The 20100-nt window shown below is 46.6% G+C and overlaps 1 protein-coding gene across 4 annotated transcripts in view; it reads right to left on the reverse strand.

Moving 5' to 3' along the window:
• ptpro (protein tyrosine phosphatase receptor type O) overlaps window positions 1–20100 on the reverse strand; it is a 103639-nt gene that overhangs the window by 53768 nt on the left and 29771 nt on the right. For all 4 annotated transcript variants that reach the window (XM_055652911.1, XM_055652910.1, XM_055652913.1 and 1 more), the window contains exons 2-7: window positions 14254–14533; window positions 8915–9076; window positions 6289–6441; window positions 3866–4294; window positions 2448–2609; window positions 1096–1292 (exon numbers count right to left, since the gene is read on the reverse strand). In XM_055652911.1, coding sequence (XP_055508886.1) covers window positions 1096–1292; window positions 2448–2609; window positions 3866–4294; window positions 6289–6441; window positions 8915–9076; window positions 14254–14533 — 1383 coding nt within the window. The remainder of the gene's footprint in view (window positions 1–1095; window positions 1293–2447; window positions 2610–3865; window positions 4295–6288; window positions 6442–8914; window positions 9077–14253; window positions 14534–20100) is intronic.

Raw genomic sequence — 20100 nt, forward strand, 5'->3', positions numbered from 1 at the left:
CCGAGTCGCATCGACCATCGATCACCTGTTTATACTTTGTTCGGCCATTTTCGCTTCACCTCCCTCCACACCAAGGTAAATTAACTACAAACCCACCCGCACATCTTTGGGATGTGAGAGGAAACCGGAGCACCCGGAGGAATCCCACGCGGTCAAAGGGAGAATATGCAAACTCCACACAGACAGCACCCAATGTCAGGATCGAACCTGTGTCTCTGGCGCTCTGAGGCAGCAGCCCTCCCGCTGCGCCAACGTGCCACCCTACATGAATGTTGCTAGCTTTTTATTTTTGGATTCATTTAATTAGAGATAATGTCCAAGGATTTGATGTATGATAATTGTTACAACTGTTACACAACAAACTCATTGTACATGGAAACAAAATTGGATTGAAGCCAAAAGCAGGTATTATGAGAACATTGAAAAGACATTTGGACAGGTACATGGACAGGAAAGGTTTCGAGGGATATGAGGCAAACGGGAGCAGGTGGGACTAGTGTAGATGGAGCAGCTTGATCATCATGGACAAGATGGGCTGAAGGGCCTGTTTCCCTGCTGTACAACTCTGACTCTAAAATGAAGGAGATCAAAGGTTCAAAGGTTCAGTTTGTCACGTGTACCAATTATAGGTACAGTGAAACTGGATCTGCGTGCCCTTCACATTTAAATCCTCTGGTCAATGAATATTTTCGCAACACGAGAGGAATAGATCGGGTGGACGCATAGATCTTGCCCGGAGTAGGGGAATCGAGGACCAGAGGACATAGGCTTAAGGTGAAGGCAGGAAGATTTGATAGGAATCTCAACTTTTTCACACAACGGGTGATGGATGTATGGAATAAGCTGCTGGAGGATAAATGGAGGCAGGGACTATCGCAACGTTTAAGAAGCGATTGGGTAGGTACACAGATAGGACAGGTTGAGAGGGATGTGGGCCAAACACAGGCAGGTGGGACTAGTGTAGATGGGGCATGTTGGTTGGTGTGGGCATGGTTGGGCTGAAGGGCCTGTTTCCACGCTGTCAGACTCTACGCGTCTATGACACAACGTGTGGTCACATCTCACTTGGTTCCTCAAGCTTGTGCACCTCAATACCTTCGAGCAGTAAAGCGATTCGATTCTCTGCCCTTCTGCTTGGTGTCGACAGGAGAGTGATACGACCGACACGACTCCATCGTAGCTGGTGCCTGGTGACTGGGTCCAGGAGACGAGGGCCGTCATTGCGTTCATCACCTTCACCGCAACATTGCCGGGCCTTTCCGTCACCTCCTTAAACCATTTCCCAGAAGGACCTTAAAAGAAAAGTAAAACATTCCTTTGGGGAAACAATTTGGAGAGGCAACATAAAACGGTATAAAAAGTCACAGAGTGCTGGAGTAACTCAGGTAGCATCTCTGGAGAACATGGAGAGTTGACGTTCCGAGTCCGGGCCTTTCTTCCAGCTTTCTCCGCCACCCTACAACCAGTCTGAAGAAGAGTCCCGACCCGAAACATCACCTAAATTGCTTAGTGTTGCTGCCTTAAAGCGCCAGAGACCCGGGTGCAGACTGTACGGAGTTTGTACATTCTCCCCGTGACTTGCGTGGGTTTTCTCTGGGATTTCCACACTCCTAAGACGTATTGGCTTGGTAAACGTTGTTGATTGTCCCTAGTGTGTGTGTAGGATAATGTTAGTGTGCAGGGATCGCTGGTCGGCATGGACATGGTGGGAGGAAGGGCCTGTTTCCATGCTGTATCTCTATTCCAAACTAAAAGAAAAGTCAATAAAAAGGAAATGAATCTATAACAAGATGAAAAAGACAAATAAAAGGAGGAAATTAAAAAGAATGGGTGAACACGGAGAGTCAATGTTACCACATGCCACAATTTAAGTGGGTAAGGTTTGGATCGAACTTTTGAACAGAGACCCACTGATCATCAACACGTGGGTATGAAGGAACTGAAGTGGCTGGTTTAAACTGAAGATAGACACAAAAAGCTGCATTGGGACAGGCAGAGTTACTGGGACCGGAGATGCTGCAACCCATTCCCTCTCTCCAGAGATGCTGCCTTACTGTCCTGCTGAGTTACTCCAGCATTTTGTGTCTATCTTGGATCATCAACACATGTTAAGCTTCAAGCACACTCGGCCACAGTGGTGGGTCTGAGATGGGCAGGATGTCAAACACAGGGTCCAGTACAGAAGCTGACACACGGCAGAGAGGCCTTCTGATGTAGGACGGAACTGCAGATGCTGGTTTAAGCCGAAGATAGACACAAAATGGTGGAGTAACCCAGCGGGACAGGCAACATCTCTGAATAGGAATGGGTGACGTTTCGAGTCGAGACCCAGATTCAGACTGAAGTTACTGATCTTCATACCTGGAATGGCGACGTGCAGACAGCCACCCGGGATGAACAGGCTGTCTCTCGGGTTCTCCCGCTCCAAACTGACGGAAGATACTTACTGAGGTAGAACGTCAAGCGTTTCTTGAATGAGCCCTCTCTGGTCCGACAGGCACCCACAGAGCTGACAGTGGTCACGTTCACATCGTACCTCCCCGAGTCCCTGAGCTCCAGCTCAAATACATAACTGGTATTTTCCGCTCGATATACATCAGCAGCCTGCCCTGCGGGGGAACGCAAGAGTATAAAACGAGCGTCAGTGCGATAAAATGGTGAATCTTTGCAACAGTTGATACTACATTTTCGTTCAATATTCTTCTGTAATCTTAAAGGCCCGTCCCACTTTCACGACTTAATTCAAAACCTCTGCCGAGTTTAAAGGACCTAAAAAAAAATCAAGATGGTGGTAATCTACGAACTCCTGCGACCTTCCACGACTATGTTCACGAACTCCTACGCGTATGTCTACAAATTCCCACGACTATTTCGATGCCCTTCTTACAAGTAAAAAGTTGCAATTTCTTTCATCCTGACCATTTTTTTTTTTACTCGTGGGCATTTTTTATCGGGCTGGAAAAAACGTCCCGACTTACCCGATGCCACAAGGACCTACGGCTGGCATAGCGGGCTGCTACGATATATCTACGAACTCCTACAGACACGTTACGAACATTCTGCAAGTTTGAATCGGGGGGAAAATAACTCGTGAAAGTGGGACAGACCCTTTAGGAGTTTAAAGATGAAAACCAAAACCATTGAGCAATGTGACATAAACACCAACTTTATCTCAAAGTTACATTTCGACAAAGTCAGATAGAGCCGATTTAAAAAAAATTCCCGATGCACCATCCCAGGAAACGTTTGAATTTCAGTAAATGATCAACACCTCCAACAGTGCTACACCTTGTGTTGAAGTGTTAGTCACAGTTTGTTGTCCAAGTCACAGGTTTAGGGTTGAACATAAACACAGTGCGGCATAATGCCGCAGCGGGTAGGACAGATGCCTCACAGTGCCCGACACCCGTGTTTAATCTTGACCTCGGGAGCGGAGCTGTCTCTGTGGAGTTTGCTCGTTCTCCCTGTGTCTGCGCGGGTTTCCTCCGGGTGCTCCGGTTTCTTCCCACGTTCCAAAGGCATGCAGGTTTGTAGGTTAATTGGACCCCTGTGAATAACCCCTAGTGCATAGCAAGTGGGTACTAGTGTGAATGGGTGATCGATGGCTGGTGTGGGCTCAGTGGGCCAAAGGGTTTGTTTCTATGCTGTATCTCCAAAACAAACAGTTGGACGGATATATGGACAGCAATGGTTTGGAGGGATATGGGCCAAATGTTGGCAAGTTGGGATAACATAGAACTTGTGTGAATGGCTGATCGTTGGTGGGTGTGGACTCGATGGGTCGAAGGGCCCGTTCCCACGCTGTAGCTCTAATGTAGTATACTGCTGGCATTTGACAACAGCAGTGTTGGCAGTTTGAGCTTACCTTGCCTCTGGATATAAATGTTGAAGCCATCGAACGTTGTAGGTGGTTTTGGAGGCAACCACTCGAGTACAAGCCAAACTGGCTCCAGGTTGGCGACAGAGCTCAGAGTGTCTGTGTTGGTGTAAACGATACGCCGTGAATCCTCTTTCATTATATCCAAGTAATCACTCCCACTGCCCGAGGTCTCTTTACTGTCTGGTTGCAGCTCCCGTGCCCAGCCGGCTGGCTTTCCAGACAACCTATGGCTTCCCCACATGACTGGTTTGGTGGTGGCAAGATCGTTGATCTCAGTATCAATGGCGTTACTTCCCTCGGCCACTGTACTGTTGGAGTTGAGGGAAGACTGGTCGTGTCCAGCAGGATGCTCGCTACCAGGCTGGCTTCTTCCATACACTATCTTCATCGACACGTTGCTCGGGGGATAGGGAACTGCCGAGGGAGAATACAGTCAAGAGTCGACAAGTTTCCTCACTGATGAAGAATTCAACAGAATCAAACCCTGCCTTCCCGACTCAACATTTTAACCTCTGCACACTCACAATTTGATGAGAGGTTCTCCATGTCACAAACCTCACTTGGAAAGATCCTCACTTGGAAACATATCCTTGGCATCACGCTCGGCACAGATAACGTGGGCTGAATGGCCTGGTCCCGTGCTGTTCTCTATTCACTCACCATCGCTAAATTCTGGCACCTCTTGCTAAACAACATCTACAAGGTCATGAGGGGCATGTATAAAGTGAATGTCCACCATCTCCTGCGGTCGGGGATTCCAAAGACAGAGGCTATGGGCGAGAGGGCAAAGGTTTAAGAGGGATCTCAGGGGCAACCTTTCCACTCTGAGTGGAGATAGTATCTGTAATGAGCAGCCAGAGGAAGCTATACCAGATACATTTCAAATGCAATGTATTTTGAACATTACTCCAAATGTTCCGATGTATGGACAAGTTTAGACAGATATATGGACTGGAGTAACATAGAAATATAGACAATAGGTGCAGGAGTAGACCATTCGGCCCTACGAGCCAGCACCACCATTCAATATGATCATGGCTGATCATCCAGTATCAGTACCCCATTCCTGCTTTCTCCCCATATCCCTTGATTCCATTAGCCCTAAGAGCTAAATCTAACTCTCTCTTTGTAGAACTCAAAGTGCGGGAGTAACTCAGCGGGCCAGGCAGCATCTCTGGAGGACATAGATTGGCAACATTTTGGGTCGGGACCCTTCTTTGGACTGATGAGAGTAGGAAGTTGTGTGGAGGAATATGGGCTAAATACAGGCTAATGGGACGCCCAAAATACCAACTTGGTCAGCATGGGCAAGATGGGCCAAAGGGACTGTTTCCATGGTGTACAGCTTTATAACTCTATAAACAGCATATGGAAAGACTGCAGCGATACAAGACGGCAGCTTGCCTTCATCTTCTCAGGGCAAGGCCTGGATGGTCAATAAGGACTGGCCTTGCTGGCATGACTTGCCCCACACCATGTGAAGTAACCAGGAGCTGTTCACCTGGACATGAAAAGCTCAGGGCACTATTTAGCCTGGTTATTCCCCTTGATTTTCTCAATGAGTACCCCATTTTACAGAAGGGCGGCATGGTGGTGCCGCAGTAGAATTGCTGCCTGACAGCTCCAGAGACGCAGGTTCAATCCTGACTACGGGAGCTGGCCGTGTGGAATTTGCATGTTCTCCCTGTGACCACGTGGGTTTTCTCCAGTTGCCCCGGTTTCCTCCCACATTTCAAAGATGAGTTGGTTTGCATGTAAATTGCCCCTAACCTGTAGGACTGAACTAGTGGGCAGGTACTCACTGGTCATTGTGCACTCGGTGGGCCCAAGGGCCTATTTACACAATGTATCTCTGAACAACTCAACTGCCCCTAGTTAGATTTCCAAATGGCAGCTCAGGTCAGGAATGGTGCTGTCAGTTCAGAGCACACAATTCAGCCAGAACTATCCGCTGCAAACTTTCACCATAGACCCTACCTCCATCATTCTCGTAATCCTCCTCAGACCCTCTCTAACACCAGCACATCCCTCCTCAGATATGGGGCCCAAAACTGCTCACAATACTCCAAATGCGTTCTGATCAGCGTCTTATAAAGCCTCAGCAATACATCCCGGCTACTCTTTTGCTTTCTTAAATCCACCACAATTTGCCCAATGTACCTACTTTGGAAACATAGAAAATGGGTCAGGCGGAAGCTATTCGACCCTTCGAGCCAGCACCATCATTCAATATGATCATGGCTGATCATCCAAAATCAGTACCCCGTTCCTGTTTTCATCCCATAGCCCTTGATTCCATTAGCCCTAAGAGCTATATCTAACTCATTCCCTTAGCCCAAAGAGCTATATCTACTTTCCTTGCAATCTGGGAGTCATGTCTCGGAGAGGCACAGAAGAGGAGTTTTTACCTGTCCGATGATGTTTCGGTTCATGCCCCACATCGCTGTACTCCATTAGTGGGACTTTATTAACATTAGCCTCTCCCACCAGTTGCACTGTGATGTTACTGTAACATGTGCCCGGTAACCAAGTGTTGAAAATTAACTTGCCTTTCAGAAAATCTGTTCAAGGGAAACCAACACAATAGAGTTAGTTAATAAAGGTTGTGAATATATACACAGGTTTACAAGGGGACCAAATGTGGTTCACAGTGGCTTAATGAACAGCATGGTAATGTTTTGCCTTTTAAAAAATGGACACAAAGTGCTGGAGTGACTCAGCACGTCAGGCAGCATCTCTGGAGAACATGGATAGGTGATGTTTCGGGTCAGGACCCTTCTTCTGGCACCGAAACTGTCAGAGAAGAAGGGTCCAGACCTGAAATGTCACCTATCATTGTTCTCCAGAGATGCTGCCTGAGCCGCTGAGTTACTCCCATCACTTTGTGTCTTTTTCGATCACTCCCCCATTCTCCTCCACACGCCTGTAGTGACCATTAATTCAGTAACTAAACTCCCTTATTGCAGGAAGCTTGCTGCCTTCAACCACCAGCTGCCAAGGTTGCGGCTGCTTGGCCAAATGTTGGCAGTGGCGAGAACTCTGCACAGACCAACATGGAAATTGACACAGTTCACCGTTACACAGGGAAACCCTTGACCCCCCCCCCCCCCCCCCCCCCCCCCCACCCGCGATCTTGTAACTGAAGATCCCCATTCTTTTGGGATGTTACACAGCTTTGGAGTTACCCACAGGCCTGCTTTAATGTTGCTACAAAATATGGCACTTTTTAGATCCTTAGACAATAGACAATAGGTGCACGAGTAGGCCATTCGGCCCATCAAGCCAGCACCGTCAATCAATGTGATCATTGCTGATCATCCACAATCAGAACCCCGTTACCGACTTCACCCCATCTCCCCCGACTAGATTATCTTTAAGAGCCCTATCTAGTTCTCCCTTGAAAGTATCCAGAGAACCGGCCTCCACTGCAGTCTGAGGCAGAGAATTCCACAGACTCACAACTCTCTGTGTGAAAAAGTGTTTCCTCATCTCTGTTCTAAATGACTTACCCCTTATTCTTAAACTGTGGTCCCTGGTTCTGAACTCCCCCAACATCGGGAACATGTTTCCTGCCTCTAGCGTGTAACGGGTCTAACACCTTAATGCGGCTTACAAATAGAATGTTTGTCTCATGCAGGCTTTAGTTAGAGGGGGATAAATGTGTGGAATTCATTGCCACATAAGGCTGTAGAGGCCAAGTCAATGGATATTTTTGGCGGCGATTGACAGATTATTGATTAGTAAGGGTTCATGGGGTGAAGGCAGGAGAATGGGGTTGAGAGGGAAAGATAGATCAGCCATGATCAAATGGTAGAGTAGACTTGATAGGCCGAATGGCCTAATTCTGCTCCTAGAACTTAGGACCCTATGAACTTATTTTTGAGAAACTTCACCTTTTCAAGGGAAGAAACTACACCCTGCTTTTTAAAATTGTTTTACGTTTGTTTGTGACTTGAATGTGGGACCATCACAGGTATATTCAGCAATTTGTCCTTCCGTCCTTCATGTAGCCATGAAGATTTTTTTTGATTTTTTTTTTACACACAGAGGGTGGTTGGTGCCTGGAATGCGCTGCCAGGGGTAGTGGGTAGAGGTAGATGTGATGGTGACATATAAGAGGGTTTTAGATAAGGCAGAGAAGAGAGGGATATGGATCATGTGCAGGTGGAGGATATTAGTTTAATTTGGCATTGTGTTCGGCACAGACAATGTGGGCCGAAGGACCTGTTCCCCGTGCTGTACGGTTCTGCATTCTATGTTCTATAGCTTTACCGAAGCTAATTAACTAACAAACCCGTACGTCTTTGGAGAGTGGGAGGAAACCGGAGAACCCGGAGAAAACCCACGCGGTCACAGGGAGAACGTACAAACTCCATACAGACTGCACCCATAGTCAGGATTGAACCTGGGTCTCTGGCGCTGTAAGGCAGCAACTCCACCCGCTGCGCCACTGTGCCGCACACAATTTAAAACAGAAATTCTAGGCGTGAATGTATTTTTAAATATATGGAAATCTAAATGGAATTATCTACCATGAGGGAGGTAAATAGAGTGATTGCATCATCTTTCCCCCCAGGGTAGGGGACAATAAGCTGCAGAGGACAAAGGTTTAAGGTGAGAGGGGAAAGATTTAACAGGAACCCAAGGGGCAACTTTTTCAGACCGGAGTTGCCAGAAGAGGTAGTTGAGACAAGTATTAAAACCGACATTCATAGAGTCATACAGCACGGAAACAGGCCCTTCGGCCCAACTTGTCCTGCTGACCAAAGTACCACATCTAAGCAAATCCCACCTGCCCATGTTTGGCTCATATACCTCTACACCTTTCCTATCCATGTACCATTAAAAGATGCTTGGACAGGTACATGGATAGGAAAGATTGAGAGGGATAAGGACCATACCCAGGTACATGGGACAAGTTTAGATAGAGCATCTTGGTCAGCATGGTCAAGTTGGGCCGAAGGGTCTATTGCCCAACATAGATCTGTATTGACTCCACCAGGAGACATTATCCACTCAGCCGACACGTCTTACCTTTATGGAGAGATGATCGATAATGGCTGCCTTCAAAGTAGCTTATCTTTAACCTTGAGAAAAAGTTGGTGGCTTGCTTCGGATACTGAATATCGAAGAGGACCCCGGTTTGCGGGGACTGTTTGAAGTCGTAGATTGCTACACTGTTGACGGGAAGTGGTTCTAGCAAAAGGAGAAAGTTCCAGTTACAGATAGAATACTTTAGTGCAAGCGACAAGGAAGAACAAGGTGCCTTTTGTGGAGAAGAACAATGTAGACACAAGGAACTACACTGGTTTACGATAAAAGTTAAGAGTTGGTCTTGGCATCATGTTCGGCATAGATGTTGTGGGCTGAAGGGCCTGACTCTGTGCTGTACTGTTCTATGATCTAGCTCCATGAAAATAGATTATAAACCATAAGTTTGCAGTTTGAATTCTTTGACGAATAATAGAGCAATATTATATTCACACATCAATTCACACGTTGACCTTAAACAGGGGCAAAGTTTTGAGGAGATATTAGAAAACATGAACATTTACAAACCTTGATCAGTACGGTTGTCAGGGGTTACGGGGAGAAGGCAGGAGAATGGGGTTAGGATGGAGAGATAGATCAGCCGTGATTGAATGGTGGAGTGGACTTGATGGGTCGAATGGCTCCGATTCTGCTCCGATGTACGTGTTGGGCAAGTTTTCTTTTTACACGGATTGTGGTGGGAACGCAGTTCCAGGTGTGGTGGTGGAGGCAGATATACCAGTGGCATTTAAGAGGGTTTTGGACAGCCACACGGAGATGGATAGAATGGAGAGATATGGATTATGTACAGACAGATAAAAGTAGGTCTTGGCATATGTTTGACTGAAGGGCCTGGATGCTGTACTGTTCTATGATCTACGGGTCCCTTAAAGGTGGAGATGGAAGTCGTCTCTAGATCCAGACTTATTTTTAAAATTCCTATCAATCATTCCTGACATTAACGCTCGCCAATATCAATGTATAGATTTTGTCTCTGGAACCACTTACATAAGTAGTTCCATTATAAGCAATTGCCAATATTTCCTTTTGTTTTTTTTCCCCCAAATACATTTGTTGTCACATTTAATCACAAACCATTAGCAAACTAAATGAATTCCTGATGAACTATGTACTCTACTTCCTGAAAAGAGGGTCCTGAGAGAGTCTGTATGTCAAGGAGGACTCTCTCGAACTTCTACAGGTGCCCAGTAGAGAGCATGCTGACCGGTTGCATCATGGCCTGGTACAGCAACATGAACGTCCAGGAGAAGGAAAAGAATGTAGAAAGTTGTGACCACTGCCCAGTCCATCACTGGCTCTGACCTCCCCACCATCGAAGGGATCTATCGTAGTCGCTGCCTCAAAAAGGCTGCTAACATCATCAAAGACCCACACCATCCTGGTCACACACTCATCTCTCCTTTGCCATCGGGAAGAAGGTAAAGGAGCCTGAAATCTGGTTCAGGAATAGCAACTTCCCCACAGCCATTAGGCTATTAAACAACATCAAATAAGCTCTGAACAATAACAATCTATTATTACTAATGCACTTTACCTGTTATTTATTGTGTATAAATGGTCTATAGACACACTGAACTTTTATCTCCCGTTCTGTATTATGTTTACATATTCGATTGTGCTGCAGCAAGTAAGAATTTCATTGTCCTATCTGGGACACATGACCCTAAAACTCTCTTGACTCTTGACACAGGTGGGGATATGGAACGAGCTGCCAGAGGAGGCAGTTGAGGCAGGTCCAATAACAGCATTTACAACATTTGGGCAGGTAGATGGATAGGAAATGTTTAGAGGGATATGGGCTATATGTGGACAGGTGGGACTAGTATAGATGGGGCATCTTGGTCAGCATGGGGGGGTTTGCCCAAAGGACCTGCTTCCATGCTGTATAACTCCTATACAGGTGGCACAGTGCTGTTGTGGTGGAGTTGCTGCCTCATGGCGCCAGAGACCCGGGTGCAACCCTGACTACGGCTGCTGTCTGTGCAGAGTTTGCACGTTCTCCCCGTGACCTGAGCGTGTTTTCTCCGGGAGCTCCGGTTTCCTCCCACTCTCCAAAAACATACCGGTTTGTAGGCTAATTGGATGGTGAAATTGTAAATTGTCCCTAGTGTGCAGGGGGTCGCTGGTCAGCACGGACTTGGCAGGTTGAAGGGCCTATTTCCATGCTGTATCTCTAAATTAAACTAAAAAGACTCTATGACTGTATTCTTTGTTCACCATTGGTAACTCAAGAGGCCTGCTTTGACAGAGGTACCAGGTGTTATTTTAACTATGAATGATAATGCAAGGTGTTGCAAACAGCTGGAGAAATGGGACCTCCTCACTCCCCGCTTTTCTGGCAAGAAAGTCCCCCATGATTGAAAGGTCGGGACATCACGACATAGCTGTATCAGTCGATGGTGGGACCACACTTGGTGCACTGTGTGCAGTTCTGGTCACCCAGCGACAGGAAGTGTGTTATTGAGTTAGAAACAGCGCAGGAAAGAATCATCAGGATGTTCCCTGGAGCTCTGGGCTCGTGTTATGGGGAGAGGTCGGATAGGCTGGGACTTCTTTTCTTTAGAATGTAGGAGGATGAGGGGAGACCTGATTGAGGTGCACACGTTCATGAGGGGAATGGATAAAGTGAACACTTCCCAGGGCAGAGGATTCTAAAATTAGCTTCCGTTGAAAGGGGAGAGTTAAGAGACCTCAGGGGCAAAATTTTCATGAGAGACGAGTCCATACCTGGAATGTGTTGCCCGGGGAAGCTATGGAAGCAGATGCAATTACAACTTTTAAAAATACATTATGAGAGATATCTGGATAGGACAGTTTTAGATCTGGAGGCAAGAAAAGCAGGGTCAGCAACCTATGACCAAGGAAGGGCTGAGCCCATTATGACCCATTGGTGGTTTGGGGAAGATTCGATAGGGAGGGTTTAGAGGGATAGTGGCCCAATTTGCCAACTTGGTCGGCATGGACAAGGTGGGCTGAAGGGCCTGTTTGTGGGCTGAAGAGCTCTATGATGTGCAACAAAGAAAGCTTGAGATGATTCGATTGTAGCAGGTGAATGAACAGGACATTGATAAATCACTCCTTCACCAACCCATGGGGTAGCCAAATAAAAGTAGCAACCATTTAATTAGTCATAATTCAACAATAATTAACTATTATACCTACTCCGTTAGGTAGTTAATCAATCACCAGATCACGTGGACAGAAACATAGACAATAGGTGCAGGAGTAGGCCATTCAGCCCTTCAAGCCAGCACCGCCATTCAATATGGTCATGGTTGATCATCCAGTATCAGTACCCTGTTCCTGCTTTGCCCATATCCCTTGATTCCGTTAGCCCTAATAGCTATATCTAATTATCTCTTGAATACGTCCAGTGAATTGGCCTCCACTGTCTTCTGTGGCAGAGAATTCCACTGATTACAACTCTCTGCCTGAAAAAGTTTTTCCTCATCTCAGTCCAAACTGGCCTATCCCTTAAGGGCCTGTCCCACGAGCACGCGGCGAGCCGCGCAGAGGTCGAGTGATCCCGTACGAGTTGACGTGAAGTTCGAGCGAAGGCGTACGCCATCAAGGTGCTGCGTACGGCGTCAAGACGCTGCGCACGCCCATCAAGGCGCTGCGTACGGCCTCAATGCGGCTGCGGGCCGACAGGCCATTGCCGCGCGGAATTTTTGGACAGTGTCAGTTTTTCGGAGCCCCGCGCGATGCCAGGACCAGCTCCGCACAACTCCATACGGCTCCAGCGATCGAAGTGGGACCAGTCCCGCAAGGCCGTACGGCTCAAGCGACCACGTTAGGTCGCGCTTGCCGCATGGAGTTGCATGCTGGTGGGACAGGCCCTTTATTCTAAAACAGTGACCCCTGGTTCTGGATTCCCCCAACATTTTTCTTGCATCTAGCCTGTCCAATCCCTTAAGAATTTTATGTCTCTATGAGATTCCCTCTCATCCTTCTAAATTCCAGTGAATATAAGTCCAGTCAATCCATTGTTTAATCATATGTCAAGGCAACACTTTATATGCAACAAAGATAAACATGAAATACTGGAGTAACTCAGCAGATCAGGCAGAATCCTTTTAGAAAAGGAGTAGATGACATTTCGGGGCGGAACCTTTCTTCAGACCAAAACATCACCTAATCCATTTCTCCAGAGATATTGCCTGACCCGCTGAGTTTTTTGTAAATCCAGCACTTTGTATTTAAGTTTGTTATAAACCAGCATCTGCAGTTCCTTCACGCACATTAATGCAACATTTTGTTCATGAAATAAAGCCAATGAACATTTTAGCTGCCAGCTGACAAGCTACCAACCATTAAATCAGTTTGATATTTGAAGTCCTTGACGAGATTTGAAGTGAACGAGGTGTTATTAATTATAAATGTCTTCTGGAATTTAACGTGTATTATAGAGAAAATGTCATTTAAGGTTAGCCAGTAAATCAGAATGTTGATTTTGATTGAAAGATGCAGCATGGAAACAGGCCCTTCAGCCCACCGAGCCCATGCCGACCATTGATCATCCGTTCACATTAGTTCTATGTTCCCACACTTTCTCATCCGCTCCCTGCACACTAGGCACAATTTAGCAGAGGACAATTAACCTACAAACCCGCTTATCTTTGGGACGTGAGAGGAAACCGGAGCACCTGGAGGAAACCCAGACGGTCACAGGGAGAACGTGCAAACTGAAGAAGGGTCCCAACCCGAGATGTCACCCATATTATTTTCCCAGAAATGTCGCCTAACCTGCTGAGTTACTCCAGCACGTTGTGACTCACTTTGGTACAAACTTCACACATAGACAGCACCCGAGGTCAGGGTTGAACCGGGGCCTTTGACACTGTGAGGCAGCGGCTCTACCAGATTTGAAGTGCTACCAGCTGCTCCACAGTGCCTCTCCAGTGTTGCCTTGGTAAGAGTTATCTCTCCCTGCAATGTTCAAGGTAGCACACTAGAGTCACACCTCACAAAATCACACCAATCGCCCCAACTCCTCCATGCCAACTAAGATTCCCCATCCATGTTAGTCTCATATGCCCGCAACTGCTGGCCGTGTGGGGTTTGCACGTTCTGCCTGTGACCGTGTGGGTTTCCTCCAAGATCCCCGGATTCCTCAAAGCTCCCAAAGATGTCCGGGTTTGTCGGTTAATTGGCCCTCTGCAAAATTGTTCCTAGTGTGTAGGGAGTGGATGAGAAAGTGGAATAACGTGGACTAGTGTGAACCGTTGATCGATGGTCGGCGTTGACTCTGTGGGGATAAAGCTGCATCTGTGAATGATTCGATGAACGTTAACTTGGCGAGGACCATAATAACGGCTTACTTGTTAACACAGCAACCAAGTGCACTGGCTTAATGGTTGACTTTGAGCTTCCGGTCAGGAGAGTGACCAAGTAGTAGATGCCATGGTAGGAGGCGTTGAAGACCACGGGAGGAGGGAGGGTGTGGTTGAAGTCCTCGAACTGGAGTTTGTAGCTGGTCAGGTTAATGGACTGCGTGATCTTCACGTAATACAGGGAGGATCCGTTGGTCACGTCTTGTGGCTGGAGCGACACCGTGATCTTGTTGTCATCACTAACGGTGGCAGAAATCGCAGCGGCCCTCTGGAGTGGGAGGACAGGACAATACGGAGGGAATTAAAAGCGTAACAGATCAAGGTTTCAGTAAAGTGTTTCATCACGTGATTATACAAGTTCATTCATCTACACAGCTAAAAGAAAATATAAGCACCACACAAAGAATGGCCATGGTAGCCACGGCGGATACTGACCTTACAACCATCGAAGGGATCTACAGGATACACTGCTTACAGAGGCAGCCAGATCTTAATATCTATATAATATTAAAATTCTGTGGCTGGCTGGCGGGGAGGGGTGTGTGTGTGTGTGTGTGTGTGTGTGTGTGTGTGTGTGTGTGTGTGTGTGTGTGTGTGTGTGTGTGTGTGTGTGTGTGTGTGTGTGTTTCTGCCCGACTTGTGGGTGCCAGCCTTTGATTCGTTGCTACGCCAACACCAGACCCAGAAACGCCGAGATTTTTCATTCCAAGTATCCACTCCCCGACCCCCACTCACTCATTTTATCGCCTCCTGCTGGCCAGCGACCATAACAGCTGCTGGCGCCCGCCTCTCGCCTCAAAGACGCCATTTAAAAACAGCCGCACTGCTGATTCTTGAGCCGCTTGAGTTGGAGGACCACGTCTCCCGTGGGAGCTACGGGTAGGGAACGGCTGCATTGGGGGAGCAGACCCAACGGGTCTGCACTTGGGCTAGTAAGATATAATATTCAGTGTGCAACCAATGCTCACTTGAATTTCTGTAGGTGTACAGTAGCGAAGATTGTGACTGGGTGGACCATGGCCTGGATCAGCAACTTGAACACCCAGGAACAAAGGAGATTGCAAAAAGTGGTGAACACTGTCCACTCCATCACAGGTACTGACCTCCCCACCATCTAAGGGGCTACAGGAGGCACTGCCTCATAAAGACAGCCAGCATCATCAGAGACCCTGGCCACACTCGCATTTCACTCCTGCCATCGGGAAGGTGATACACGAGTCTGAAAACCATGACCAACCACCAGGCTCAAAAACAGCTTCTTCCCAACAGCTCCAGGCTCTTAAACACCGCACTACATTAACTAAGCAGTGAAGTGTCGTGGTTGCACCAAGGACTTCAGGCTTTTAACACTAATGTTGTTTCTTTACTTAATTTATTAGATTTTTAAATTAAGTTATTTATGAGGATTGTGTGTACAGGTCTGTTGTGATGCTGCAAGAATGGCCCCGTGTGGGAAGAAACTGCGGAAGCTGGTGGTTTATACTGAAGACAGACATAAAATGATGGAGCAGGCCAACAGGTCAGGCAGCATCTCTGTAGAAAAGGAATAGATGACATTTCGGGTTGGAACACTTCTTCAGACTGGAAACAACTGTGCCAGATAATAAGGAGCAGCAGAAAGTTAACTTTGAGTATTACACAAATCATTACATACGAAGAAAAACTGGTTGCGATGGCTTCCATATGCTATCCCTCCATGCCACAGATATAACTACGTAATTTTGCATGTGCTATTCATTGGAAGTCTCAGATGACAATGGAATGACAGGAATGAATGTACAACAGTACTCCAGAGCTTAGCTCAAGAAATTAGGTCACATTGTTCAAAGATGCACGTCAAGTCAGTGAGTTCTCCAAGTTTTAACCAGGAACTTGGGAATCTTAGCCTGGGAATTAGGATCCACATTTTTTTCATCACCTCTTGAATGTCTCCAATCCCCTCTCCTCTCCCAATATAGTGCATGGAGATACAACATGGAAACAGGCCCTTCAGCCCACCGAGTCCACGCCGACCCCATCATACTGGTTCTATGTTATTCTACTTTCTCATGCAGTCTGTAAACACTAAGGGCAATTTACAGAGGAGCAATTAACCTACAAACCCACATGTCTTTGGGACGTGGACCGGTGCACCCAGAGAAAACCCGCGCGGTCACAGGAAGAACATGCAAACTCCACACACAGAAAGCACCAGAGGTCAAGATAGAACCCGGGTCTCTGGCACTGTGAGGCAATGCCACTACCAGCTGCCCACTGTTCCACCCACAGTTACACAGAAAAAAGTCTAATGTCTGCAATGTGGTAGGTTGGAAGATCAGGACTACATTCTAGCTTATCGAAGGACCATTCAGTAGCCTGATAACAGAGGGGCAGAAGCTGTTTCTGGAGTCTGGCGGTGCATGCTTTGAAATATCTGTACCTTCTGCCGGACGGGAGTGGAGAAAAGGAGGAATGGCCAGGTTAGGACAAGTCTTTGAATGTGTTGGCTGCTTTCCCGAGGCATCACAAAGTGTAGATGGAATTGATGGTGGGGAGTCTGATCTGTGTCTGTCTTTTAACCTCCTTTTCCTCCACGAATCCCAGATCAAGTCCCGGGTCTCTCCCCGACACTAATGCAGACCATGAGGCAAGTTTGTTTTGGAACAAGCCCAATATTTCTGTGGCATTTTCCCAAAACCCACAGAAGTGCAAGTAAACTCATATATAGCCATTAACAGACACTTCCTGACATTAATCTTTAAGCAGTCATATTAAATCCAACGGCATTGATGGCAAATGTGAATGTATCGGAATCAAGTGAATTCAGGAAACCATCAAATCCATTACTTCCACTGACTCCATCTAGACTTCACGCTGCCTCAGCAAGGCCAGCAGCATCATCAAGGACCAGTCTCACCCCAGCCACTGCCTCGTCCCCCCACTCCCATCAGGCAGGAGATACGCGTGTTTGAAAACACACACCTCCAGATTCAGGGACAGTTTCGTCCCAGCTGTTATCAGACAACTGAACATCCTCTCACCAACTAGAGTGCGGTTCTGACCTCCCATCTATCCTATTGGAGACCCTTGGACTATCTTTAATGGGACTTTCTGGACTTTATTTTGCACTAAACGTTATTCCCTTTATCATGTATCTGTGGACGACTTGATTGTAATGATGTATAGTCTTTCCACTGACTGGATAGCACGCAACAAAATGCTTTTCACTGCAGCTCAGTACACGTGGTAATAAACTAAATGAAACAGTCCAATTGTAGGACTACCTTCCTCTGGGAAGTTAATATCGAAACTCTCTCTCTCTGACCATCAATCCTGACGGCAGATTGATTTATAGACCAAAGTGGAACAAATCCACCTCTGACTAGAATAAGCAGCACGAGTTACTGAAATACACTCACAACAGTGTGAAAGTTGGTCATATCTTGGTGTAGGGGTCAAAGAGAGGTCAGGCCTCACCATGGGTCATATAGCAGTTTGACATTGGATTCTGACAGTGTAAACCCTGTTGATTTTAGTTTAGTTTAGCGATACAGCGTGGAAACAGGCCCTTCAGCCCATCACATCCATGCCAACCAGCAATCCCCAAACACTAGTTCTATCCTACACACTAGGGACTATTTACAGAAGCCAATTTGAAAAAAGCCTGGAGAAAGCCCACATAGGTCATGGGGAGAACTTACAACTTCTGTACAGGCAGCACCCATAGTCAGGATCAAACCCGGGTCCGAGGCAGCAAATATACCACTGCATCACTGAGTGCAAGGATGGTACTTCGATAATGTCCCAATGACTAGGCCACATGAAGATTTGTCCAAGACTGATCATACCTTGCACTGTAATCATGGATGGCTTGGTGGTCAGAGAAAGCCGAGGATACAGTCATTTCTGGTGAAAGTGTAACGAGTTGAAGAGATTACTGTGTTTGCTTCAACCCAGCGAGGAAGCCACAGAAACCCACAAAAGCCACAATAATCGAGGACAAAAGTGGCCTAAAACCCTGCACTTACAACAACTGGGACTCGAACATTCTGTGGACTGTGGATGAGGAAGTCGAGGATCCAATTGCAGAGGGATTCGCAGAGAACCAGGTAACCGGCTTGGAAGGAATGATAGTATTGAACGCCGAGCTGTAGTCTATAAACAACAGCCTGACGCAAGTATTTTTAGTGTCCAAGTGGTCCAGTGCGGAGTGGAGAGCCAGTGAGATTGCATCCTCCGTTGACCTGTTGTGACGGTAGGCAAACTGTAGTGGAACGAGGTTCTTGTTGAGGTAGGAGTTACTTATCTAAGATATATCTAAGTGCATATGTATATGGCGATAATTCTTATGGACCTGTCCCACTTTCACGACCTAATTCACGACCTCTGCCGAATTTGTCCTTGACTCATACTCGCAGCATAGTCGGCACGAGGTCGTAGAAAGGTCGTGATGCTTGTCATAGGTAGTTTGGGCGTAGGGCGTTTTTCTAGCACGATGAAAAATGTCCACAAGTAAAAAAGGTCGTGAATTAGGTCATGAAAGTAGGACAGGCCCTTTATACAAAAATGAATTTCACTGTACATGTGACAATAAACTACCATTGAACATAATCTACTTCAACAAAGGCAAATAGCTTTCCTCTTTTAGTTGCTCTTAATGGATGATGCATGCTCTTTTATTCTCTTTCTTTCTTTCATACGTTTAGAGACAAATAAATCAATGATGGTCCAACTTCCTCCATTACATTCTAGACAATGAAGCTTCATGTTTCACTGGTCAGTAAATCACAAAGATAGCTCTTTCTAAGCACTGCAGCCACCACATGCTCCTGCATTTCCAATCTGCACGCTCAAAATGGGGCAAAGCAGCTAACTGCAATTACAGGATGACATTGGAGTTATTAATGTCAACCACAGTAGCATTGCAACAAAGCTTTGGGCTTCCACATAGAACAAATCAAAACCAAGTTCCACACGTATGATTTATGATCCTAATCATTCTTTATTAGCTAAGTATGTTTTGCAACATACGAGGAAATTCATTTGCCATACAGTCATACCAATAAAAAGTAACAGAACACACAAAATACATTTTAACATCAACATCCACCACAGTGACTCCTCCACATTCCTCACTGTAATGGAAGGCGAAATAAAGTTCAATTTCTCCCTTCTTTGTCCTCCAACGGTCAGGGGCCTCGAACCTTCCGTTGACGGGACGATCTTACTCCCGTAGCCGGCGGTGGGCTTCCTCGTCGGGGAGATCAAGCTCCTGCATCTGGGAGGAATCTCAGCTCCCCCGCGCTGGGCGATCTACCCCGGGTCGGGGCTAGTCGAATGTCGTGCGGCTTTTGGGGCAACCCGATTAGGCCTGACCCGCAGTGAACGGGAGATTAGAGAATAAATACGTGTATATTTGAGATTAGAGAATAGAAATCATTGTATTTGCCACCAGAATTTACCGATCTTATTCATCTGGACACGTCATAAAGTTACAACTTATCAAGTGTATCAATCAACAAACAAAAAACACACACACACACTTCTTTCAAATTTTCTCGACATCCCAAAGTGTTTCACAACTAGGGAATATATTTTGTAAGTAGGAAGGAACTGCAGGTGCTGGCTTAAACCGAAGATGGACACAAAAAGCTGCAGCAACTCAGCAGGTCAGGCAGCACCTGTGGAAAAAAGGAATAGATACATCTCTCGTTTCCCTTTCCCCCGACTCTCAGTCTGAGGAAGGGTCTCGACCCGAAACGTCACCCATTCCTTTTCTCCGCAGATGCTGCCTGACCTGCTGTGTTACTCCAGCTATTTGTGTCTATCTTCAATATATTTTATGAAATATATTCA

Source organism: Leucoraja erinacea, chromosome 22 (assembly GCF_028641065.1).
Source record: "Leucoraja erinacea ecotype New England chromosome 22, Leri_hhj_1, whole genome shotgun sequence".
NCBI lineage: Eukaryota > Metazoa > Chordata > Chondrichthyes > Rajiformes > Rajidae > Leucoraja > Leucoraja erinaceus.